The 26,486-nt window shown below is 47.9% G+C and overlaps 1 protein-coding gene across 1 annotated transcript in view; it reads right to left on the minus strand.

Moving 5' to 3' along the window:
* Positions 1-1,151: 1,151 nt before the first annotated feature.
* The window catches only part of RHPN1 (rhophilin Rho GTPase binding protein 1), a 51,592-nt gene continuing 26,257 nt past the window's right edge, over positions 1,152-26,486 (minus strand). The window contains exons 3-15 of the mRNA XM_087706627.1: positions 22,920-23,048; positions 21,357-21,432; positions 20,605-20,682; positions 19,425-19,549; positions 17,764-17,930; positions 15,682-15,869; positions 14,685-14,841; positions 13,472-13,591; positions 9,991-10,185; positions 7,453-7,529; positions 5,628-5,774; positions 1,889-2,047; positions 1,152-1,493 (exon numbers count right to left, since the gene is read on the minus strand). Coding sequence (XP_087562753.1) covers positions 1,290-1,493; positions 1,889-2,047; positions 5,628-5,774; positions 7,453-7,529; positions 9,991-10,185; positions 13,472-13,591; positions 14,685-14,841; positions 15,682-15,869; positions 17,764-17,930; positions 19,425-19,549; positions 20,605-20,682; positions 21,357-21,432; positions 22,920-23,048 — 1,822 coding nt within the window. The 3' untranslated portion in view covers positions 1,152-1,289. The remainder of the gene's footprint in view (positions 1,494-1,888; positions 2,048-5,627; positions 5,775-7,452; positions 7,530-9,990; positions 10,186-13,471; positions 13,592-14,684; positions 14,842-15,681; positions 15,870-17,763; positions 17,931-19,424; positions 19,550-20,604; positions 20,683-21,356; positions 21,433-22,919; positions 23,049-26,486) is intronic.

Below are 26,486 nucleotides of genomic sequence, written 5' to 3' on the forward strand. Positions count from 1 at the left end.
CATGCGCACGCTGCGCGCCAAACCGGGAGCAACCCACCTCAGCCACAAACCAACTAAGATGGCCACAGATGGTTCTCCAGCAGAGGTGGGTATTCAGCAGGTTCTGAGCAGTTCTGGAGAACCGGTAGCGGAAATTTTGAGTAGTTCGGAGAACCGGCAAATGTCACCTCTGGCTGGCCCTGCCCCCATCTATTCTCTGCCTCCCGAGTCCCAGCTGATTGGGAGGAAGTGGGGATTTTGCAGTATCCTTCTCCTGGAGTGGGGAGGGAATGGGGATTTTGCAGTATCCTTCCCCTGGAGTGGGAGGAAGTGGGGATTTTGCAGTATCCTTCTGGAGTGGGGAGGGAATAGAGATTTTGCAGTATCCTTCCACTGGTGTGAGGAGGAAGTGGGGATTTTGCAGTATCCTCCTGGAGTCGAGGGAATAGAGATTTTGCAGTATCCTTCCCCTGGAGTGGGAGGAAGTGGGGATTTTACAGTATCCTTCCCCTGGAGTGGGAGGAAGTGGGGATTTTGCAGTATCCTTCCTCGAGTGGGAGGAAGTGGGGATTTTACAGTATCCTTCCCCTGGAGTGGGAGGAAGTAGGGATTTTGCAGTATCCTTCCCCTGGAGTGGGAGGAAGTGGGGATTTTACACTATCCTGCTCCTGCAGTGGGGAGGGAATGGGGATTTTACGGTATCCTTCCCCTGGAGTGGGAGGAAGTGGGGATTTTGCAGTCTCTTTCCCCTGGAATGGGGAGGGAATAGAGATTTTGCAGTATCCTTCCCCTGGAGTGGGAGGAAGTGGGGATTTTGCAGTCTCTTTCCCCTGGAGTGGGAGGAAGTAGGGATTTTGCAGTATCCTTCCCCTGGAGTGGGGAGGGAATAGATATTTTGCAGTATCCTTCCTCTGGAGTGGGAGGAAGTAGGGATTTTACAGTATCCTTCCCCTGCCACGCCCATCAAGGCATATCGCACCCACCAAGCCACGCCCACAGAACCGGTAGTAAAAATTTTTTGAATCTCACCACTGGTCTCCAGTATCTGGTTCTAAAGAGGCAGACATCCCATAATGACAGAACTTCATTTTAAGTCATCGGGAAGTTTAGTGGCGCAGAATTAATTTTTCTCACAAGGCACATTTCCCTCCCTCCCCCCCTCCCTCCCCCCCCAACCCCCGGAAGCAAGGTGATACGACTCCGGTCCACCTTCCCAAAAATGAGTCTCGTTTGAAGAGGTCCCCAAAACATCTGCTTGATGGACGCCCATCCCGTCTTCTCCAGTCCAGGGAGGACGGATGTGGGCCGGCTCAGTGGGCCAGGGTGTTGTTATCCCCCGTGCTGAAGGGGAGGCTCACGGAGCTGCAGCTTTTGCTGCGTTTGCTCTTCCGTCCCCAGGCGAGGAGACCCCCGGAAGCTTTGCCCGGCAAGGGGGTCTTGCGGTTGTTCTCTTTGTTGCTTTTCAGCACGGCTCCCGCTCCGGAGGTGGCGGCTGTCGGCTTCTTGTCCGTTTTCTGGAGAAAAAGGAAGGCCCGATGGTCAAGAACAGCGTCAACCCCGAAGGCGTTACGAAATGAGGAGAATCTCGGGTTCCAGATTATGCAAGGGGAGATTGCAATACCTAGCACTGCGAGGGCCAACCTATGGCAGGCATCCCACAGGTGGCACACTGAACCCTCACTGCGGGCACTTGAGCAGTTGCCCCAGCTCAGCTCCACTGCGCATGCGTGAGCGCCTCCCACCAGCTAGCTTATTTTGGGGTCTCTGCCACGCATGCTGCAACGGTTGTTAAATGTGAAAAATGGCCATAGGTCCATTATCTTGGAGACCCCCCAAGATCCCAGAACATTTGGGGCCCACCCAACCCCATCATCCACCACCCCTGCCTTTCCCATCCTCCTTGCCTTACCGCGCTCTGTCCTTCTGGGGGCAGCAGAGTGATAACGCCCACCTTCACTCCCTCCTCTCCGGTCACTTTCAATAGCTGCACCACATCTGCGTGTTTCGACCACCTACAGTCTTGGCCATTGATGGAGACGATGTAGTCTCCTTCCTTCAGGCCAGCTTCCTGTCGAGGTAAAAAGGGGGATAATTTGCTGGAGTTTGGTTTAGATGGGAGGAGAGAGGCAGGGAAGGCATGGGGAGGGAGGCCAAAACACACGATGGACGGTTGCAGGAACTGGGCCTGGCTAGTCTAGGGAAGAGAAGGACCAGGGGAGACAGGAGAGCATCTTCCAATATTTGAAGGGTGCCCCAGAGAGGAAGGGGTCAAGTTATTCTCCAAAGACAAGGAAGAATGGATGGAAACTGAACAAGGAGAGATTCAACCTGGAAATAAGGAGAAATTTCCTGACAGGGAGAACAATCAACCCATGGAACAGAATTTCCCTTCGGAAGTTGTGGGAGCTTCATCACTGGAGGCTTTCAAGAAGAGACTGGACTGCCATCTGTCGGACATGATGTAGGGTCTCCTGCTTGGGTGGGTGGGGGGTTGGACTAGATGACCTACAAGGTCCCTTCCAAGTCTGTTAATCTGTAACGGATATTAATCTAGAAAGAGTGCAGAGAAGAGCAACCAGGATGATGAGGGGACTGGAGGCTAAAACATACGATGAACGGTTGCAGAAATTGGGGATGTCTAGTTTAGTGAAGAGAAGGACCAGGGGAGACATGATAGCAGCCTTCCAATATTTGAGGGGCTGCCACAGACAAGGGGGATGGGGGTGGGGGCTCAAGCTATTTCCCAAATCAGTAGACAAGGAACAATGAATGGAAACTGACCAAGGAGAGATTCAACTTGGAAATAAGGAGGAATTTCATGACAGTGAGAACAATCAACCCATGGAACAGAAGTTGCCTTCAGAAGTTGTGGGAGCTTCATCACTGGAGGCTTTCAAGAAGAGACCGGACTGCCATCTGTCAGAAATGATGTAGGGTCTCTTGCTTGGGTGGGTGGGTGGTTGGACTAGATGACCTATAAGGTCCCTTCCAACTGTTAATCTGTAAAGGATATTGAGACTCTAGAAAGAGTGCAGAGAAGAGCAACCAAGATGATTAGGGGACTGGAGGCTAAAACATATGATGAACGGTTGGAGGAACTGGGCATGTCTAGTTTAGTGAAGAGAAGGACCAGGGGAGACATGATAGCAGCTTTCCAATATTTGAGGGGCTGCCACAGAGAGGGGTTGGGCTCAAGTTATTTCCCAAATCAGCAGACAAGGAATCATGGATGGAAACTGACCAAGGAGAGATTCAACCTGGAAATAAAGAGGACTTTCCTCACAGTGAGAGCAATCAACCCATGGAAGAGAAGTTGCCTTCGGAAGTTGTGGGAGCTTCATCTCTGGAGGCTTTCAAGAAGAGACTGGACTGCCATTTGTCAGAAATGGTGTAGGGTCTCCTGATTGAGGAGGGGAGGTTGGACTAGATGACCTACAAGGTCCCTTCCAACTCTGTTAAATCTGTAATAATAAAAAAAAAACCCTTGGGGAGGTCAGCCAGGAAAGAGGGATGCAAGATGAACACGCCGTAGGAGGGGGCACGGAAAATGTGGTAGGTCTGGAAACACACCACCGAAATAGCTCCATCAAAACAAAGCATTTTCCTGTTGTTTGCACACCCGGCAGCTGGTCATCTGGACACCCAGCACGACCGCTGGGTCATGTGGATCAGTTTACCTCTCATGGTTCATGGCTGCTGATAGACTATCCCCCTCGGCCATTAATTTTGCATGCTCTCCCTTTGAAGTTCCACATGGTGGCCCTTCTTTGTGCCTTGGGCGATGAAGTCCTTCCCTTTGTGTCCAGGGACTCAAGTTCCCTCTGTCTATCTCTTCTCCCAAACGCTAAGAGTTGAAGCGCTGAAGGACCCGCTTTGTAGAGCCACTGAGACGGCTCTTATTGGCCGAAAACCAAACTCAACTGGCCAAAAACCAACTGTTGATCAACTTCCTTGAGCTTCTACTGAATTTCCCCCCCAGCATCGGATTTCCACCCTGACCCAAGTCTGCCCCTGTAGTTGCCATCTTACGTTCACTTTGCTACCATGCGGTCAGAGGTGGGTTCCTACCAGTTCGCACCAGTTCGTTGAACCGGTTCGTCAAATCTACCGAACTGGTTAGAAGAGGTTCCACCAGTGGACCCGGAAAGCAGGCCACACCTACAGAAGAGCTTCCAAAATGTTTTGAAACCCACCACTGACAAACAGACAGACAGACACACAGACAGACAGACAGACTCACACAGAGAGAGAAAGAGAAAGAAAGGAAAAAACCAACAAAAGAAAAAAAGAAAAAAAGAAAGAAAAAGTGATGAAAGAAAAAAAGGAAAAAGGGACAGAGAGACAAAAGGAAGGAAAGAGAGAGAGAGAGAGAAAGAAAACACATGGCCGGCAAGCCACTCCCACCAGGTCACATGGCCGCAAGCCACTCCCAGAAAGGAGGCCACACCCACAGAGTAGATTCGAAAATTTTTTGAAACCCACCACTGGACGCGGTGACCCTCTGCATGAACTCTGGGGGTGGGTGGATAGAAGGGGGGAAATGCTTGGGGGAAAGCGAAAGTAACCACTGTATCTGCCAGAGATGCTGCATCAAGGTCGCCCCGCTGGGAGAAGAAGGCAGCTGCATGTCAACTTGAAGACATCGTTCTGAAAACATCTTGCTTGAACCTGATTGGTCATGGAGGGATTGGCGATGGCAGACAATTAAGGAAGGAAAACGTTGAGTTTACGGATATTGGGGCACCATCCTCAGTGCTGGCTAGGCATTAAAGGTAAAGGTTCCCCTCGCACACATGTGCTAGTCGTTCCCGACTCTAGGGGGCGTTGCTCATCTCCGTTTCAAAGCCGAAGAGCCAGCGCTGTCCGGAGACACCTCCGTGGTCATGTGGCCGGCATGACAAAACGCCGAAGGCACACAGAACACCGTTACCTTCCCTCCAAAGGTGGTCCCTATTTTTCTACTTGCATTTCTCACCTGCTTTTGAACTGCTAGGTTGGCAGAAGCTGGGACAAGTCACGGGAGCTCACTCCATTACACGGTGCTACGGGTTCGAACTGCCGACCTTTCTGATCGACAAGCTCAGCACCTTGGCTTCTGAGCCACAGCGTCCCTAACCTTAACCCTAACCCTATGCATTACTGCAATGCAACTGATTTCTAATAAAACTACTGTATTTTTCGGAGTAGAAGACGGACCAAGATTTTGAAGAGGAAGAGGAAGAGGAAAATTTTTAAAAAAGGGCATGCATAGCTTTTAGGAGGCTTATAGAGTGCTCCTGGGGGCTGGGAGGGGCAAAATTGAGCAAAAAACAGCCCGTTTTCCGCTCATTTCTGCCCTCCCCAGCCCCCCAGGAGCTCTCTGAAAGCCTCCTAAAGGCTCTGCACGGCCATTTTGGTGAAGGGGGTGGGGTTTCGGGAGGCCCAAAATGCTGTATTCAGTGTATAAGACGCACCCAGATTTTCAGCCTCTTTTTTGAGGGGAAAAAGGTGCGTCTTATACTCCGAAAAATACGGTAGTTACCTCTCTCAACAAATTGAGCCAAGGGCTGGTAAGTTAATCTGTTCCTCCAAAACACACCGGGAAGTCCTGCAAGATATCCAAAGCAACCTGGATCCCAGCCTGGCTGTTAATACGATGGGCAACTCACCGCCGCGCACCCGCCAGCGATGATCCCAGCGACCAGGACCGGAGAGTCGCCTCGCAGGGTGAATCCGAAGCCGTTTGCTCCGCGGACCAAGTGCACCGTCTGCGTGGGATGCCACTTATTCTTGGCGGAGAAAACGGAGAGGGGTCCCTGGGGGTGGAAAAACAGATGATGCACTAGAAGACGGGGAGAGGTGGAGCTGGGTTGAGGAACCATGAAGGAAATTGTCCATACCGGACACTGGTCAAGAGGAGGGAATATTTATAGTTTCGGGGGCGAACTGTGGGGTCCTTGTTGCTTTTTGAACTTGCCCGATTTCTTGTAGACATCTCACGACCCAACTTGGGAACATCATCAGTGTTAGAAGGGAGTGTGGTTTGTGGAGAGGAAGAGGAGGAGGAGAGGGAGATGGAGGACGATGACAGGTGTGGTCCTTCGGCTTCTCTGAGCTTGGTTCCTTCCTTGGAGATATTTCATTGCCCAACTAGAGAACACCATCAGCTTTAGAAGGAGTGGGATTTGCATGGGAGGAAGGAGGAAGAGGAGGAAGACTACGAGGTCCTTGGAGCTCTCTGAGCTTGCTTGATTTCTTGCAAATGTTTTATTACCCAACCAGGGAACACCATCAGTGCTAGAAGGGAGTATGGTTTGTGGAGAGGAGGAGGAGGAGGTGTTGGTGTTGGTGTTGGAGGAGGAGGAGGTGGTGGTGGTAATGGAGGAGGAGGAGGAAGACTACAAGGTCCTTGGAGGGTGCTTGATTTCTTGCAAATGTTTAATTACCCAACCAGGGAACACCATCAATGCTAGAAGGGAGGGAGCATTGATCTCTAGAGATTAGAGATCTAGAGATGAACACCATGATTAATAGTGGACCAACAATCAAACATTAAACAACAACCCAATCAAGGAAGCAGCAAGAACACTTCCACCAACACCGGCAGGCCAAGCCACGCGTATATAAAATAAGAGCAAACCCCAGGCCCTTCTTGCACTGATGATGTTACCTAGTTGGGTCATGAAACATCTGCATGCAAGAAACCATGCTCAGGGAGCACCAAGGACCTCACACTAACACTTGTCACTCTGAGGACTCTTCTCCGTCAACTAACAAGACTCCAAGGCCCACTGAACCCTTGTGGTTAAGACCCTCTGATAGAACTTCATCTCCTTTTAAGTTCTCTCTGCTCATGGCTACTCCTGCTTAACTGCTCAGCAAATTCTGGAGGTTACTTACAATCTGGGCAGGAGGAAATAGCCAAGCAGAGGACAATTCTTCTCCTTTTGAGACACGATACCAAAACTTCACCTGCTTTGATCATAGGACACCAGGAGATACGGCCTAGGTCAAACTATTCTAACGGCAAAAGTTGAGGAAAAGTAGAATGGAAAGATAATGCATTGGCTGAACGGAGAGGCTCCCTGGAAAATCCTTGGAAGAGCTTACCCATCGCTCTTGGAAAAATTGAGGGAAGGATGGGCCGGATCAAAGAGACGATGACACTGTCCTTGGAAGGGCTATTGGTTATTGCTGGAGACCAGCTGAGATGGTGGACATTGGTTCCTGCAATCTCCAGAGGTTAGAATGGACTTGAGGGCAGCTACGTCTATCAGGGAACTCTGATCTTACTCCAACCATACTCTTGAGTCCATCAACTTTTCTCGGGTGAATGTGAGTTCTCGCGTTACGCAAGTTGGAGAAGCATGGAGTGGTGTGCACGAGTCTATTCTGCAAATCACAAGACCCACAAGGACTGTGGGTTCGATTGAGGGCGGGGCCCTCTAGTTGTCCACACAAACACAATTCTCTCACAGGAGGAACCAAACTTACCAATCTATGAAAGATGTCTATCACTTTCACCATGGAGAAGTTGGGAGATTTGATTTCCGGTTTCTGGTGTGTTTTGGCTAGGACGACACAAGAAGAGGGAGAACGTTACAACTTTGGAACCTGGTTTCTTCCATACTTTAGTTCACACTGGAGAGGGATTTAAGACTCCCCCCCCCAAAAAAAAGTGTGCTTTCCATTCACCCAAATACAGAATTTGACTCCGGGCAAGTTCTAAGTCCTTCAGCCTAGATCCCAGAACGACCTAGAGCAGGGCTCCCCAATCTTTCGGACCTCAGGGACCACTGAATTCATAATTTTAAATACTGTGGACCACTAATATAATCTGCCTAATGACTGGCTGGATGGGCATGGCTGGGTGGTCATGTGACTGGATGGGTGTGGCCCACTGGATGTCACTCAAGTCGAGAGGCGCCTCACTCACCCTCCCCTCCCAGCCACTACTCGCCCGCCCACCCGAGCTCCTTAGGGCCCCAATAGGAAATGGTTGTTGGAGCCACTACGAGAAAGGGTTGGCAAAATAGCTGGCTCAGTTCAAACTGGATCTGACCGAGAAGGAGGCTCAGCGGAAGCGCCTCACTGAGGACTAGGAGCATAGCAGAGGGAAGACCTGCGGGAGTGCAGGTACCGGCGCCTGGAGGCTCATCAGACTGAGATGGTCAGCCAGTTCCAGGCCTTGATGCAGCCCCACTGGAACGAGGCCCTCCGGCTCTTCACCACCAGTGGTGCTTCCCTCCAGCCTTCGCCCAAAGCCCCCCACCAGGAGGCTGAACCCAAGTCAGAATTTCTGCCCCCCTCCGACCCACACAAAAAGACCCCGAAGGGGGAGACTCTCTGCAGCAACACAAGCGTTCATTGCACGTATCCATCCCAGGGGCCGTAGTTTGAGGACCCCCTGATTTAGTGCAATATAAAAAAATGCAAATAATTTTTCTGTGGACCATCAACATTTTCTCATGGATCACCAGTAATCCATGGACCATCAGTTGGTGATCGCTGACCTAGAACAGAGCCGGAATGACCCTTAGACCTTCAGAAGCCACGTAAGGGAGAGTTTAACCCAATTCAGTGAGCATAATCAGTCCTTTGATCCTTCAGCGAAACACCAAAGCAACATGTCTTGGCTACTGGTCAATGGGGGTCATGGATGAACCCAACCATGTTGTGTGGTCCGCTCCAAAACCTCTTGCGTTGGCAGCCCCCCGATGAAAATGTAACTCTGTGGCTTAAGAGTCCTCTTGGACGCATGGTTACTAGCGGAAGGGTAGGTAGAAGCTGTGGCCCAGATATCTTCACCCTGTTTTGGTCAACGCGTTGACTGCAACCCAACTAGACATGTTGACACTCATTTATGTCCTTGTCACCACAGGGCAGATTACTGCAATGTATGGCAAGTGGCACCCCCCTCCCCCTTGACGACGGCTCAGAAACTGGGATTGGAGCAAATTGTGGCTACTAGCATGCCAACAGGCCACAACTGTTATGGCTATCTTTCATCTATGCTGTGGGTGTTGTATTACACAAAGTTTCCAGGCACAATTCCAAGTATTAATTTAACCTTTGAAGCCCTACATGGCTTTGCTTTTAGATCTTAGATATTGGATGTATCGTTGTCTAGTGAGAAGAAGGACCAGGGGTGACATGATAGCAGTCTTCCAGTATTTGAGGGGCTGCCACAAAGAAGAGGGAGGTCAACTTATTCTCCAAAGCATCTCAAGGCAGGAGAAGAAGCAACGGGTGGAAACTCCTGAAGGAGAGAAGCAACCTGGAATCAAGGAGAAACTTCCTAACAGTGATGAGGACACCATTAACCAGTGCAACAATTTCCTTTCAGATGTTATAGGAGCTCCATCACTGGAGAATTTTAAGAAGTGCAGGGGGGTTGTACTAGAAGACTTCCAAGTCCCCTTCCAACTCGGTCATTCTGGTATTATTCCAACTTTATCCCTTTTTGAGCCAAAAGGATTGTTCACTTGGGGGGGGCAGGGATAGCGAAGGCCACATTTCTCTTAAGTCCCCCCCCCCCTAAAAAAAAACCAGTTACAGGAACTGGGTATGTCTAATCTAGAGAAAAGAAGAGCCATGGGTGACATGATAGCAGTAGTCCAATATCTAGGGGGCGGTCAGAAAGAAGTGGGGCGGGTTCAACCTCTTCTCCAAAGCACCTGAAGGCAGGAGAAGACGCAATGGGTGGAGACCCATCAAGGAGAGAAGCAATCTAGAACTAAGGAGACATTTCCTGACAGTGAGAACAATTAAATCAGTGGAACAGTTCCAGAAGTTGTCTTCTGGAGGTTTTCAAGAAGAGATTGGACAATCGTTTATCTGAAATGGTCTGGGGTCTCCTGCTAGAGGAGGGAGGTAGGTCTGGACGACCTCCAAGGCCCCTTCCCACTCTGTTATTCTACATTCTGTTTTCAGATCTAAACAAGATTGGATTGGTAACCTGAGGAATCACACAACCTGTTGGGAGAGAGAGAGAGAGGCAGAAGTCTCCACTCCCTCCACTTGTTCACTTACGATGGATATCTGGGGCTTCCGCTGTTTCAAAGAAATCTTCCTCGTGGTCAATTTCGGAGTATTTCCCGAGGGACCGTTTGTGGGCCAGTGAGAGGACCTCCTGCAAGATATCCATCTTCCTCAAGACCTTGCACAAGCTGTGGATCCTCATGGCCTCCTCATGCTCGATTATGGCTTTCTTGAGGTGAGCTTTGCCTGGAAAAAAAAACACAACACACACACACACGTCCACCTTGGAGAACCAAAACTCACAGCCCAACAACGCAGCCTTGGTGCAAGCCATCTTTTCTTTCTGGAATTCAGGCATGCCAAACTTTCTATTATTCTACTATGTGTTTTCCATGGTGGGAAAATGGGAGGGGGGGATTGTATGGAGTTAGATGATATGCAGCCATAACAACATTCTTTCTAGAAAGCCAAGGTCATCTTTTGTCTTTGCACCTCTGCACCTGACCAGAACTGGATGGGTGGAAGGTGCCAGCATGGCAGTGGGAGATTGGACCATGGGATGGGCTTGTGGGTGTGGGAGCAAGATCTTGAACTTTCAACCGGGTGGGGAAAACCGGGAAGCTTTCAGATTTGGGTCTTCCCAGATGTGCCAACGTGGCTCTCTTAATCAATTGGAACTTTGAGGAATCTTTTGCCTCGGACTCTGATTTAATTTTGGATGCTATTTGCAACCCTGACACTTGGGTTGACCACTTTTCTGAAAGGACCTGGTTGATCCTTCTCATAAATCCATCAGTGGAAGATGTAGAAGAAAGCAAAGAGCAAGATGATCCCTTAGAAGGAACGAATGGAGTACTGATGAGTATTTTAGGGAGGAGACAGCAAGAGGCAGATGTGGAGGCAGAGAAGATATTTAGATTAAACAACAGGGACGTTGAGAAATATACAGGTTGATAGCAAAATTCCATGCAGAAAATCCAAACAAGCTGGGGGGTGGGGGCAGGACACAAACACACACACACACACACACAGCCTTAAATCCTATACCTGTACTCAAATTGCTTTTGCTTCGCTTTCAGAAAGTGAGGGGAGCCGAATGTCAACTCATAAAGCATTTGCATGTCTGTTATCAAGTTGCCATGGTGAGGAAAGTGTGGGGGGGAGTGCATTCCACACATATCTTTGGCTAGAGTCGGATCTCAGATTACTATAGCAGGCTTGTGAGGGGTGCACCTCGTTGGAGAATGTGATTTATGACACAGACTGAAGGGAAGAAACAGGGGCAAAGCCCAGCCATAATTAAAATGAGGTCAGATCTGACTGCAATGGGATATTGCCGAAATGGTGTTCCTAATAAATGACTGGATTTCTTTTGAAACTTGGCTCAAGGCTCATTAATTAATTAGGGCATCTTTTGGAAACCTGAAAGTGGGGTGTCAAACTCGATTTCATTGAGGGCTGCATCAGGGTTGTGTTGGACTTCGGGGGAGGAGGGAGGCAGAGTGGGCGTGATCTATCTAAGCATCCTGAGGGCCAGAGCTGGCCCCCGGACCTTGAGTTTGACACCCCTGATGTAGATAGATAAAAGATCCCAAGGGAGGAGCATGGGAGATTGATCAAAAAGTCAACAAGAGTTGAAATAACTAAAATAAATGATAAATAAAATTACAACAACCCCACCCCCCCACAAAACCTCTCAATGCCCAGGAAAAGTCATACCTGCTCCATCCATCAACACCACTGAGAAACTGCCCTAGCAAAACTGTCCTCTAAATTTTGACAGTGAGCTGCACCCCCCGCCCTCCTCCGGTACCCTTACCCTAAATTAAAATACGATCTTCCGAGCGGACGGAATGAGCTTAATTTTAAAAAAAAAGGAAGTTGTTCTGCGCGGAGAAGTCGTACAATTCACACCGACAAAAAAATGTTGCCCCTTATAGGAAGCAAGTCTATATTCTGCACGTGGCTGTTGGCGCGTGTAGAATCTACGACACAAATGAACGTCACAATACAAGAGTTCAGCTTGGTTGGCTAGGGGACAAGAGTCCTAAAGAGAAGGTTCTAGAAGCTGTGGGAGCTCCATGACTGAAGGTTTTCAAGAAGACGGAACTTCTGCAATTGCAATTCCAAAAAAAGTCCAAAATGAGAAACCCGCTTCTTCCTGGGCATGATGATCTTCCTCATCTATCAACTGGCAGGATTAAACCCAGGAAGTCCTCCCTGGCACTGGCTCAAGGGCTGTCTTACAACTTTGATGTCAACACACATCACACAGTGGACAGCTTTCCACTGCTACCCCCCGATACAGGCAGTTATTGTTCTGACCGAGGCTTCCCGAGAACATGAAGCAAACTCCTGATCCCGACAAAAAACCCCTTTTATTAATTTGCTGTGAATTCTGCTCATTCCCATCCAGCAAAGTCTTTCAAAGGAGGATTTACAGTCACAGACTTTATCTGGCTTGGAGAGCTGCCAGGCCGATATCTGAAAAACTTGGCCAGGAGTCTCGGAGAGTCACGAACCAATGAAGCTAATTGTCTCCTGCAAACTCCACTCCCCTTTCGCTCCTCTTTTATTTCCTCTGGGAGGGGCCATTCATCGTCCACCTGTGGCCTTCCTCCCAAGTCGACCCCTGTTCTTTAGCTTCATCTGGCAATTCTGCGCATGCGCACACTGGGAACAGGCTCCAGCTGTTCTTCTGCTTCACTGATGCCTGACTCCGAAGGCAGTTGATAACTGTCAGACGGCCCTGGCCCCCTCTCTGCCTCGTCCCTCGCTTGTAATTTAACTCCCCCTTTGTAAAGCTAACTTTAAACAAGTTGTAACATTCCTTGTTCATTCATTCATAAGCGATCTGAAATTTCTTAGTCCCATATTTATTTTGAATGTAATCAATCCATCTTTCTCCATTCCAACTTGTATTTCCCATCTGAATAGTCCTGTCTGATTTCTTTTTTTTTTGCAACGTAGTCCAGCCTGACTTGAATGGCCGGCTGAACTGGACATTAACATCTGAATCACTGTAAGTCCATGTATTTGCCATATGCTAAATAAATAAATGAAACCAAGGAGAAACCGGAGAACCATTTGTCTGGGGTGATATAGGGCAGGGGTCCCCAATCTTTTGGATCTTACCAGGGATCGGTTCCGTGGAAAAACAATTTTTCCAACCAATATAGATAGTCCTCAACTTACGGCTTCCACGTTGCTAAGCGGGACAGTTGCGAAGGGAGTTTTTGTTGCACGTCGCGAACTTTCTAGCCACCATTGCTAAGTGAATCGCTGCAGGCATTAAATGAGTAACCCAGATGTTAAGTGAATCTGGCTTCCCCTTTGACTTTGCTGGTGAGAAGTTTGCAAAAGAGGATCACGTGACCTTGGGACACTGCAACCGTCATAAATACGAGTCAGTTGCCAAGCTAACATGGTTGTAAGTTGAGGAGCACCTGACACTATTAGGAGCCTAGGAGGTGTCCCTGCTCTTGTCTGACTTCTGACTTGGTTTTTTTTGGGGGGGGGGGGTGTTACTCACCTAGTCGCCGGCGCGCTTCCTGGTCTCTCAAAAGTAAGGAAGGAGCTGGTTTTTCCGGCGTGGAGACGTGAAACTGGAGGAAGGCTTTTTCATGCTCAGGAAAATCCACCTCCGACGTGACTTCAGAAATAGAGAAGGTGGACAGGAAGATGAGATGCTGGACCTTTCTTGAGCTTAGATCAGGGGTGGGGAACGATGCCCCCTTTATGACTTGTGGACTTCAACTCCCAGAATTCCTGATCTAGCATGGACCTATGGACGTCAACTCCCAGAATTCCTGATCTAGCATGGACCTGTAGACTTCAACTCCCAGGATTCCTGAGCTGGTATGGAGCTATGGACTTCAACTCCCAGAATTCCTGATGTAGCATGGACCTGTAGACTTCAACTCCTGAGCTGGCATGGACCTGTGGACTTCAACTTCCAGAATTCCTGATCTAGCATGGACCTGTGGACTTCAACTCCCAGAATTCCTGATCTAGCATGGACCTGTGGACTTCAACTCCCAGAATTCCTGATCTAGCATGGATTTGTGAACTTCAACTCCCAGAAGATAACTAACAATCTGAACTGGTCTCTCCGTACATAATCCTTAGCGGAGTGTGCAAACCAGTGTCTGCATTTCCTACGTCGGATGAGGAAAGCACCTCTTTCCCCTTCTGTCCTGGCCACTTTTGACAGAGGCACGATCAAGAGTGTTTTAACAAACTGAATGTTTGAATGAATGTTTATTTTATTTATATGCATTTAACTTCATCCCTGTTTGGCTTGGTGGCAGCAGCAGCGTTTCAGATAGAAAGTCCCTACAGAGAGTGGTGAGGACAGTGGAGATGATTATAGGAAGCTCGCTTCCCCCTTATTCAGGATAATGCTTATAAGCGCTGTGTGCTTAGAGCTCAAACCATTGTTAGAAACTCCACACACCCACCTTCAGGGTCTGCTTTTGTTGCTCCCCTCTGGGAGGGGGGTTCAAAGTATTTCTAGCAGGACTACCAGTTCTGTAACCGCTTTATTCCCTAGGGCATCCGTCTGGGAAACTCGGAAGATTCATTTTTCTCACCATGTATATGAACACATCCAAACTGGGAAAAAAAGGCTTCACCATATAACATGGGGTCCTATATACACCTCAGACCTCCTTCCTCCCTACATAAGGATCTCCCCTCACCACCTTCTCCCCCTCCCCAGACAAGAGAAGCTCGTGGTTACTCACAGGGGCAGTCGCAGAGGGCAACCGCGGCGTAGTAGTGCGAGAGAGCCTTGAAGTGCTCTGCTTTGACGTGCACCATGGAGGTCCAGGAGAAAGGCACATAATCCTTGACGTGGGGCTGGGCCATGGTCTGGTGCACCAAGGAGTAGACCTCTTCCACCTGGGGAGGCAAAGAGGGGCCACGCTGAGGACGGGAAGTCCAAGGAGGCAAGCAAGGAAGAGGACAGCGTCCCCCCCATGGCCACCAGAAGAACATCTGGCTTGGCTTCCATAGTTCATGGTGTGATGGGTTCGTTCATGGTGGCGAACATCTGCAGCCCAGGCGGAGGATGAAGTTGGGGCCCTGTCAGGTGGGGGTCATTGGGAGGGGAGGTGATGTATGGGGAGGGGTGATGGGGGTTGGCCCTCCACAAGCAATTCCATCAACAGACCCATCGACCCTCAACCAACCTATGAAGCCCTCAGAGTCCAAATCACCTGTACAGCCAACCAGAGGTGGTATTGACCTTCTACCAACCCACACAAGTCCCCCCACAACCAGCCCTTCACCTGCCACCGACCCTTACCTGATGTGACCTTCCCTCACAAGACCCTCAGCTGACATGGCCCACACCTGACCCATCACCTGAGCCTCACCTGACCCATCACAACATCTTTACTGGACATGACTCACACCTGACCCATCACAAGACCCTCACCTGATGTGACCTCCCCATCACCCTCACCTCACCCACCAGCCCCTCACCTGATGTGAACCTCACCTGACGTAACCTCCCTCTCACAAGACCTACTGACTCACCCAAAGCCCTTATCAGCAGAAGGACAACACCCATACTCACTTCCCCTAAACTCTGCTGAAGAACGTTACCTGGCCAGGTAACAAAATGGTTAGAAACCAACCCCACAAGCTCAGAAAAGGAAGCTCCCCCCTCCCCGCTATGCCTGATCCCCTCTGGTGGGCCTCCGCTCCCCCTTCCCCCTCCCCCCTCGGATATCCTACCCGGGCTGCTTCCTGGGCGAGCTGCAGGTAGCCGAGGAAGTCGCTCCGCGCTCCGAGCAGAAGGACCTTCTCAAAGACGCATTCCTGCACCTGGGAGATCATCAGCCGGACCAGCATGTTGAGGGAGGGGCTGCTCATGTCGAGGCTGGGGGCGTTGGAGAAGTTCTCCTTCAGGTAGTTGAAGGCACCTGCAAAAGGAGAGGAGATCCTCCACTGACGACCACAGCTTAGCCCCGGATTTCCGTGGCTTAAGCGGGACAGTGGTGAGGTGAGTCGTGTCCCGTTTTGGAAGCCTTTTCTTGCCGCGGTTGTTAAGCGACCCGCCGCCGTTGCTATGTTTAGTCACACGGTTGTAAAGTGAATCTGGTTTCCCCATCGTCAGAAGGTCGCCCAAGGCTGGAGTCAGCAATCTGCAGCTCTTTCATCCCTCTGTTGCGGCTCCCTGTTGCCAGTTGGCTCCATAATTGATAGGGCTTTTGGTTAGGACAGGTAGAGGAAAAAGGATGTCACACTAGGAGACTCTATGGTAGGGGAACCGGACTTCCGGCTGGCAAAGGAAAAAGGATGCCGCACTAGGAGGAGACTCTATGGTGGGGGGAACTGGACTTCCGGTTGGCAAAGGAAAAAGGATGCCGCACTAGGAGGAGACTCTATGGTGGGGGGAACTGGACTTCCGGCTGGCAAAGGAAAAAGGATGCCGCACTAGGAGTAGACTCTATGGTGGGGGGAACTGGACTTCCGGTTGGCAAAGGAAAAAGGATGCTGCACTAGGAGGAGACTCTATGGTGGGGGGAACCGGACTTCCGGTTGGCAAAGGAAAAAGGATGCCACACTAGGACGAGACTCTATGGTGGGGGGGAAACCGGATTTCCGGTTGGCAAAGGAAAAAGGATGCCGCACTAGGAGAAGACTCTATGGTGGGAGAATCACCACCAGGAAAGGAAGAAAGGGGGGAGGGAGAGAAGAAGATAAGGAGGAAGAGAGGAAGATGTCAAGAGAAAGGAAAGACGGAAGGAAGAAAGGTAGATGAGAAGGGGAAGGGAAGGAGGAGGGATGGAGGACGATGAGAAAGGAAAGGGAAAGATTTGAATTTGCACCATGGCTTAAACTAAGCTGGACTGAGTCGGGGTGATTTGCAGTCTAGTGGGGAGTCACACCACAGTCTCAGCACAGGAGTCTCCAAACTTGGGAACTTTACGACTTGTGGACCTCAACTCCCAGAATTCCCAGCCAGCAAGGGAATTGAAGCCCACAAGTCATAAAGTTCCCAAGTTTGGATATCTCGATTTTAGCCGATGGGGCAAATTAGGAGATTTTATTTAGCGAAGGGAATGGTTTATTTTCTAGGCACGGGGTGCTACAGGTAGCACCCTGTATTCTGTTCTGTTCTCTTAACAAAACCTTGCTTAACAACAGAAATTCTGCTCCCAATGTTGGTCGTAAGTTGAGGACTACCTGTATATATGAAGATCGAGCTGTGTCCTGCTAATTTTGGTGTGGAATAATATGTTCTGGCCCGCCAGCTGCCAGCAGAGCTGGTGGCAGAAGGATGATGATGAGGAGATTGGGGAGGAACCTGGGCCAGTGCTGGAGTCTGGGAAAGGCTCTGATGGATTCCCTGCATCGGACGCAGAGACAGAGCCAGGGCCATCCGACATTTCCCAGCCACCAGAGAGGCAACTGCCTTTGGACGCTGAGATGAGTGGGGAGGAAGAACAGCTGGGGCCTGTTCCAGATGCACATATGCGCAGAGCAGTTAGGAGAGGAGAACAACGGAGGACAAGGACTCGACTCGGGAAGCAAGACACATGTGGAAGCTGAATGGCCCCTCCCTGGCTGGGGAATAAGTAGAAGGAAAGAGGAGTGGTGGTCGTAGGAGACAACAGTTTGTATTTCTGAAGATTTTGCTCATGGTGTTTCGTGCCACAAAGACTGCTTGCCAGAACTTAATTCCGGCTGGGAGCTCACGGCCTGGCAATTATCGCAGTCAGAACATAACATGTTGCATGAATCCCACCTCAACGCTATCTACTCCCAACTCCTAATTGGAAGAGCTGAGACGACTCCCCCAAGTCAACGTACCCGATGCCTTTTGGAAGGCCTCAATGGCGCAATCCACCCCCTGCAGAGTGGTACGGTCCTGGCGCGCGCCGATCTGGGTGTACAAGGCTCCGATGTTAAAAAGCACGCTTCCTTTCTCAAACGCCAGGGCCCGCTGGTGAGAGGGCACTCCCGTCAGCGAATCGTACCTGGGAAGAAGGGCAGAGGATAAGACCAAGGAGGTGGAGAAACAACATTGTTACCAAGAGATGGGGAATGTCTTGTAGCTGGGGGTTGAAGTGTGGGGGTCCTTGGTGGTCTCTGAGCTGGGCGCTTTTCTTGCAGATGTTTCATGGCCCAACTAGGTAACATCATCAGTGTTACAAGAAAGGGAGGAGGAGGAGGAAAAGGGGATGATGATGATGATGATGACTGTGGTGTCCTGGATGGTCTCTGAGCTTGGTTATTTTCTTGCAAATGTTTCATTACCTTACTAGGTAAAATCATCAGTGCTAGAAGAAACAAAGGTGTTCGGACTGTAGTAGTAGTGGTAGGACGGTGGGGTCCTTGGTGCTCTCAGAAGTTGGTAGTTTTTTTTTAGATGTTTCATTACCAAGGTGGCGCAGTGGTTAGAGTGCAGTACTGCAGGCCACTTCAGCTGACTGTTATCTGCAGTTCAGCGGTTCTAATCTCACCGGCTCAAGGTTGACTCAGCCTTCCATCCTTCCGAGGTGAGTAAAATGAGGACCCAGACTGTGGGGGCGATATGCTGACTCTGTAAAACAGCTTAGAGAGGGCTGAAAGCCCTATGAAGCGGTATATAAGTCTAACTGCTAACTGCTATTACCCAAGTAAGTAATATCAGTGCTAGGAGGAGGAGGAGGAGGAGGTGGAGGAGGGGATAACTCTGGGGTCCTTCGAGATTTCTGACCTTGGTGATTTTCTTACATATGTTTCATTATGCAACTAGTAACCTCATCAGTGCTATCAAGGTTTGTGGAGAGGAGGTGTGGGAGGAGAAGAAGGAGGTGGTGGTGGAGGAGGAGATGGTGGAGGAAGAGGAGGAGGAGGTGGTGGTGGAGGAGGTGGTGGTGGAGGAGGAGGAAGGAGGTGGTGGTGGTGGAGGTGGTGGAGGAAGAGGAGAAGGAGGAGGAGGAGGAGGTGGAGGAGAACTGAAGAGTCCTTGGTGTTTTCTGAGCTCGGTGGTTTTCTTGCAGGCATTTCACGACCCAAGTAGGTAACATAGTCAGTGCGGGAATGTGTCAATCCCCTCTCCCTTTTACCACTGATAATGTTCCCTAGTTGGTTCACGAAACGTCTGCAAGAAAAACGTCAAGTTCAGGGAGCACCAAGGACCCCGCAGTCCTCCCCCCTCCCCCTCCTCTATTCTGCAAAACCCCACCGCTCTAGCACTGACAATGTTACCTAGTTGGGTCATGAGATGTCTGCAAGAAAATAACTCAGCTCTGAAGCACCAAGGACCTCCCCAATCCTCCCCCGTCCTCCCTCCCTCCTTCTCCTTATTCTGCACACCCCACTCCCTTCCAAAACTGATGATATTACCTACTTGGGTCACGAAACATCCTCAAGAAAACTGCCAAGCTCAGAAAGCCTGACAGTTCCCACTCTGAGCTACCAAGTTTTTTTTGTTGTTGATTCTCTCTACACAACACCCCCAAAAAGTCCCTCCCCCCCCCACTGACCAGTGGAAGAACAGCCCCAGATTGTGATGGGGTGAGAAGAAACGGTTGTCGAGGAAGTAGAGCTGGCTGTAATATTCCATCAGGAGTTCCAGGCCGGCCTTGTTCCGGCTGGGTGCCCGCATGGCCTGTTGGGGACACAAGACGGGAGAGAAGGCAAAGAGCCATGAATAACAGAAGGGGGCCTTGGAGGTCATCCAGTCCAACCCCCTGCTCAGGCAGGAGACCCCCAGACCACTTCAGACAAGTGGCTGTCCGGGCTCTTCTTCAAAGCCTCCAGCGATGGGAGCAGCAGCTTGGATTCCAAAGGAGACGCAGGTGAGAACCCCAGATTCAACTTCCTGCTCAAATGGCAGGTATGGTCCTCGGCTTACGACCACAACCGGCATTGTGATGCTACCCCTGCCATCTCGAAAAGTTGGAACAGTTACCCTCCATGCAACACACCCACACCCCGGAAGCCTTCGCCGATAAGTATGCCCAACATCTGGAAGGTTGCAGGTGAGGCATTGTGACTGGAATTCTTAAGTTCTCATTGCGATGTCGCAACTGCCACCTTGCAAACTTCCCATGCACACACACACACACACACACACACACACACACACACACACACACACACACACACCAGATGCCTTCACCCATAAGTATGCCAACATCTGGAAGGTTGCAGGCGAGGCATTGCAACTGGAATTCTTAAGTTCTCATTGCGATGTCGCAACTGCCACCTTGCAAACTTCCCATGCAACACACACACACACACACACACACACACACACACACACACACACACACACACACACACACCAGATGCCTTCACCCATAAGTATGCCAACATCTGGAAGGTTGCAGGCGAGGCATTGCAACTGGAATTCTTAAGTTCTCATTGCGATGTCGCAACTGCCACCTTGCAAACTTCCCATGCAACACACACACACACACACACACACACACACACACACACCCCAGAAGCCTTCGCCCATAAGTATGCCAACATCTGGAAGGTTGCAGGCGAGGCATTGCGACTGGAATTCTTAAGTTCTCATTGCGATGTCGCAACTGCCACCTTGCAAACTTCCCATGCAACACACACACACACACACACACACACACACACACACACACACACACACACCAGATGCCTTTTGCCCGCAACTTCTTCTTGCTGAAAGGTGACACTCACCTGGCGTAAATCCACAAGGGTTTTCAGCTCCGCCTTGAAGGAATCCTCGTCTTCCATGTAGTGCTCTTTAATGACGGCCTGGAATTGCGCACAAAATGAAGACACAGTTGTTGTTGTTGTTGTTTTGTGCCCGCTCGTTTGCCTGAAATTCCCCCGCTTTCAAGGTCGCTGCGAAACCAAGTCCTCGACTTACGCCCAGAAGGGAGTTTTTCTCTTGTTCTCGTGTGGACGTTTGTTAAAGGCATTTTGCTCCATTTTTACGACCCGTTCCTGCTACCGTTGTGAAGTGAGCCACGGCAGTTGTCAAGTGAGTCACAGGGTTGTTAAGTAAATCTGGCTCCCCCCATGGGTCAGAAGGAGATCATGTGACACTCCCCCCCTCCCCCCCGCAGGACATGGCAGGCGTCATAAGTACATGCCAGTGGCCAATTTTGACCACGTGACTGTGGGGATTCTAGCAATGGTCGTTAACTGTGAAAAACAGTCGCAGGTCACTTCTTTCAGCGCGGTCGTAACTTTGAGCGGTCACTAAACGGAACGTTGTAAGTCGAGGGACATCCTGTAAATGGCTTTCTTCAATTCTATCCCCCTCCAAACCAGAGAATTTCACCCTAGTTCCCCAAAAGAGAAACTGGGTTTTTAGGGAATGGGGAATGAATGCGAGATCCATCGGATTTAAGGGCTGTTTCGCACCCACCTCTTTGCCCTCCTTAAAAGGCTGCAGACTGGATCCTTCCCCGAGATCTCCTTACCTTCAGAGGAGCTGCCCAGTCCAAGTCTTTGGTCTCCTTCAACCCCAGGGGGATCATGGGGACACTGATGGAGTCACTGAGAGAGAAAGAGAGAGAGTGAGGGAGGGAGGGAGAGAGAAAGAGGGGGAATGAGAAAGCGAGGGAGATAGAAAAGAGAGAGAAAGCAAGAGAGGGAGAGAAACAGAAAGGAAGAGAAAGAGAGGGAAAGAGAGAGAGACAGAGAGGAAGAGAAAGAGAGAGAGAAAAAGAGGGAGAAAAGAGAGAGCAAGAGAGGAAAGAGAGAGAGGGAGAGAGAAAGAGGGAGAAAGAGAGGGAGAGAGAGAGACAGAGAGGAAGAGAAAGAGAGAAAAGAGAGAGCAAGAGAGGAAAGAGAAAGAGGGAGAAAGAGAGTTTGAGAGAGAGGAAGAGAAAGAGAGAAAAGGAGAGGGAGAAAAGAGAGAGAAAGAGAGAGAGAGAGAGGGAGAGAGAAAGAGGGAGAGAGTTTGTTGTTGCAGCAAACAACAAACAGCCTGTTTCAGTTTCAGCACAGCTTGATTAGCAGAAGCAGCTGATTGTCGGTTGGATCGGTCTCCTGACGATCAGCTGTTTCAGACTGCAGGAATTGCCACTGCCTATTGCCGCCTCCGCGCCCCCCCCCATTTTCCACCCATTCTGAACTCCGCCACCTGGAACGGGTGGAAAATGGGGAGCACCGAGGTAGAAAACGGGGCATGTGGAGGCTGGAAACGGGGTGTGCAGAGGCTTTGGCAATCCCTGCAGTCTGAAACAGCTGATCATCGGGAGGCGGATCCAACTGACAATCAGCTGCTTCTGCTAATCAAGCTGTGCTGAAACTGAAACAGGCTGTTTGTTGTTTGCTGCAAGGAGGCAAATTGACAAACAGCTGCTTGTGCTAATCAGGTTGTGCTGAAGCTGAAACACGCTGTTTGCTGCAAGGAGGCAAATTGCTGGGAGGCAGAAGCAGATATTTTTCCTTGTGCTAATCAGACTGAACTGAAACTGAAACAGGCTGTTTGCTGTTTGCTGCAAGGAGGCAAATTGCTGGGAGGCAGAAGCAGATATTTTTCCTTGTGCTAATCAGACTGAACTGAAACTGAAACAGGCTGTTTGCTGTTTGCTGCAAGGAGGCAAATTGCTGGGAGGCAGAAGCAGATATTTTTCCTTGTGCTAATCAGACTGAACTGAAACTGAAACAGGCTGTTTGCTGTTTGCTGCAAGGAGGCAAATTGCTGGGAGGCAGAAGCAGATATTTTTCCTTGTGCTAATCAGATTGAACTGAAACAGGCTGTTTGCTGTTTGCTGCAAGGAGGCAAATTGCTGGGAGGCAGAAGCAGATATTTTTCCTTGTGCTAATCAGATTGAACTGAAACAGGCTGTTTGCTGTTTGCTGCAAGGAGGCAAATTGCTGGCAGATTTTTTTTCCTTGTTTTCCTGCCCAAAAGCTATGTGCCTCTTATACTTCGGAGCATCTTATACTCCGAAAAATATGGTAATTTCCCAACCCCTGAAGTCCACCTCCAGAAGCTTTCCCTTCTCCAAAGTGACAGCTGCCAATCACCTCACCTGTCATTCTGGTAGACCTCCATGCAACTGTTCAACTCTTCCAGTTCCTCTTTTAGTAGCTGCAAGTTGGAATTGACGTAGCTGAGTTCCAAAGCAACAGTCTCTTTGACCTTGTGGTTACTTGTGGCCCTGAGACCAAAGGGAGGAAAAGAGGAAAAAAATATTACTCAGTCTCTACAGCTAGTCCTCGACTTGCGACAGTTCATTTAGTGACCGTTAAAAGTTACAATGGCGCTGAAAAAAAGTGACTTATGGCCGTTTTTTTCACAGTAACGACCTTTCCAGCATCCCCGTGATCATGTGATCAAAATTCAGAGGCTGGGCAACTGACTTGTATTTATGACCGTTGCTGTCACGAAGCCAGATTCACTTAACAACCGGGTGACTAACTTATCAACCGCAGTGATTCGCTTAACAACTGAGGCAAGAAAGATCATAAAACAGGGCAAATGTCATAGTACTAGTAATATAAAAAAAAACAGTATAATAATAATAATATTTGTGATACATTTTTAAATGTTGATTTGACTGAGTTTCATATTTAATGAATAAAAGACAATAATAGTAATAGTAATAATAATAATATAATGTATAGAAATAAAAGATAATAGTAATAGTAATAATAATATAATTTATAAAAATAACAGATGATAAGTAATAATAATAATAATTTAATGTATAAAAAGTATAATTAAAATAATACTATAATAACTTTTGTGATATATTTTAAATGTTCACTTGACTGAGTTTCATATTTAATGAATAAAAAATAATAATAGTAATAGTAGTAATAATAAAAATAATAAAAAGTAAATAAAGTATAATAAAAATAATAGTATAATAATATTTGTGATACATTTTAAAATGTTGACTGAGTTTCATATTTAATGAATACAAGATAATAATAGTAATAGTAATAATAATATAATGTATAAAAAGTATAATAATAATAATATTTGTGATATATTTTAAATGTTCACTTAACTGAGTATCATATTTAATGAATAAAAGAAAATAATAGTAATAATAATAGTAATGTATAAAAAGTATAATAATAAAAATAATAGTATAATAATATTTGTGATATATTTTAAATGTTCACTTAACTGAGTATCATATTTAATGAATAAAAGAAAATAATAGTAATAATAATAATAGTATAAGAATGTATAAAAAGTATAATAAAAATAATAGTATAATAATATTTGTGATATATTTTTAAATGTTCACTTGACTGAGTTTCATGTTTAATGAATAAAAGATAATAATAGTAATTATGATTATGATGGTTATTATTATATACTTTATTCATTAAACATGAAACTCAACCAACTGAACATTCAAAAATGCATTACAAATACCAGTGACTGGTGCTAATGGTTGATACGGTTTGCTGCCAGCGTCCTAGGTATCAACCAAGGACCTTCTTAAAATATAAGATATTCCGAGTAGCACAGTTTTTTTGCAGTTCCGCTGGTGTGATTGCAGGAAGCTGCAATTTGTGGGTGTATCTTGTGAAATTCTTGGACATGGTGCCAAGTGCCCCGATGACAATGGGTATCACTGTTACACGCTTCATCCATAGCCGTGTAGTTTCGATGGCCATGGTCGCGATATTTCATGGTTAATTCTAGTTCTTTTTCTACGGCTCTGGCATCTCCAGGAACAGCGATATCAATAAACTGTACACTTTGGCCCTCTAAACTATGATATCTGGCATGTTGTGTTCCAAATGACGATCCGTTTGTATTCGAAAGTCCCACAAGATCTTCGCCTTCTCATTTTCAATAACTTTTTTCACTTTATGTTCCCATGACTTTCTGGATACAGGTAAATCATATTTTTTACATAATGACCAGTGGATTAATTTAGCATAAGGATCAGCAATGGGAGGGAAGGAAAGAGGCCTACCTTCCTGTTGTTGTTGTTGTTATTATTGGATTTCATGTTTAATGAATAAAGTATAAATAATAATAATGATAATAATTGCAGCTTTCTGTAATAACACCAGCGGATTTGCAAAAAAATGCACTACTTGGAGCATCATACATCTTGGTGGCGCAATATTGGAAGAAGAAAGACTTGCCTACAATTCAAGAATGGACTTTGAAAGTTATAAACTTAGCCGAAATGGCAAAAATTTCAGCATATCTCAAAGAACATTCAAACGAGAGATATAAACGAGACTGGAAAAAATGGATTGATTATACACAAAGTAAATATGGGATTAAGAAACTTCAGATAGCTTATGCTTAGTAGCAGTAATAACTTAAACTGTTTAAAATTTGGGTAACAGTAAGAAGCTGAGTTCAATGTAGAGATATTTTAGACTGTGATTGTGCAAAAGTTATACCATGTATGGGCTCTGGGAAGTCGGGGGGAGGGAAGGGAGGTGGGGATCTAGGGGGAGGGGGGGAGGGGGGGAAATATAATATGTGTTAAATTCTAAAGTACATGATTACACTTGTATACTGTGGCTTTTTAATGTTAGTGTTAAAACAGAACAAACCGAATATATTGGAAGGTAATAGAAGTATACCGAAGGGAGGAGCTGAGTGAAAGAAGAAGGAGGGTGGAGAGGAGGAGAGAGAGGAGGAGGAGAAGGAAAGGAGGGAATGGATTAAGAGAGGGAGTGATAGGGTTAGATAGAGGGGGAGGGGAAGTAGGTGTAGAGGGGTATGTGAGAAGGAAGAATGAAAGTTGGAGGGGGTTGAAAGAGGGTGTATGGTGGGCCAAGGTGGTATATTGGGTTTGTATTTTAGGGGGCATTTTCTATATAAGTGAGGGCTGTGTTTATTACTCAATGTTATATGCCCCGGTTATCCACAGTAAACATGTGATTGTATAGAATGAAATGGAAATTAAAAAAATATATATTATGTCATACATCTTAAGAAAATACTTGGTCGATACCTAGGATGCTGGCAGCAAAACATATCAACCATTAGCACCAGTCGATGGTATTTGCGATACATCTTTAAATGTTCAGTTGGATGAGTTTCGTCTTTAATGAATAATAACAATAAAAATAAAATAGCAATCTTGTTTTGACAGACGCTGGGCTGGAAAACTGACACGCCCCAGGGGTGCGTCCCAGCCCAATGTCCCCCGATGGGGAGGCGCCTTGGAAACTGAAATTCCCAACGCCCGGCCCATTCCCACTCAGGATGAGCCAAAGGAATCCATGCCAGGCTGCTGACCGAGATAAAACACTGTTGACGTGTTACAAAATTTGTGGCATGCAGGACTCCGGGGAAGAGATCTTGCGTTCTCCTTCCTAAACTTGGTTCTTGTCTGACAAGCTGTAATACAATCACAGTTAGCAATAGCACTTAAGACTTATATACCGCTTTACAGTGATTTACAGGCCTCTCTAAGCAATCTGGGCCACTATGAGATTAGGATTTGCATTGCTAAGCAAAGGCGGTTGTGGAATCGTGCCAAATTTTATGACCTTTTGGCCACGGTTGTTAAGCGAATCCCTGCAGATGTTAAGCGAAGCACGCAGTCATTAAGCGAATCCAGCTTTCCCCCACTAAATGTGCTTGTCAGGAGTGGGCTGCGAAG

This window comes from Thamnophis sirtalis, unplaced genomic scaffold, assembly GCF_051295495.1.
Source record: "Thamnophis sirtalis isolate CommonGarterSnake01/CBP01778 unplaced genomic scaffold, rThaSir2_p1.2 scaffold_2, whole genome shotgun sequence".
NCBI lineage: Eukaryota > Metazoa > Chordata > Lepidosauria > Squamata > Natricidae > Thamnophis > Thamnophis sirtalis.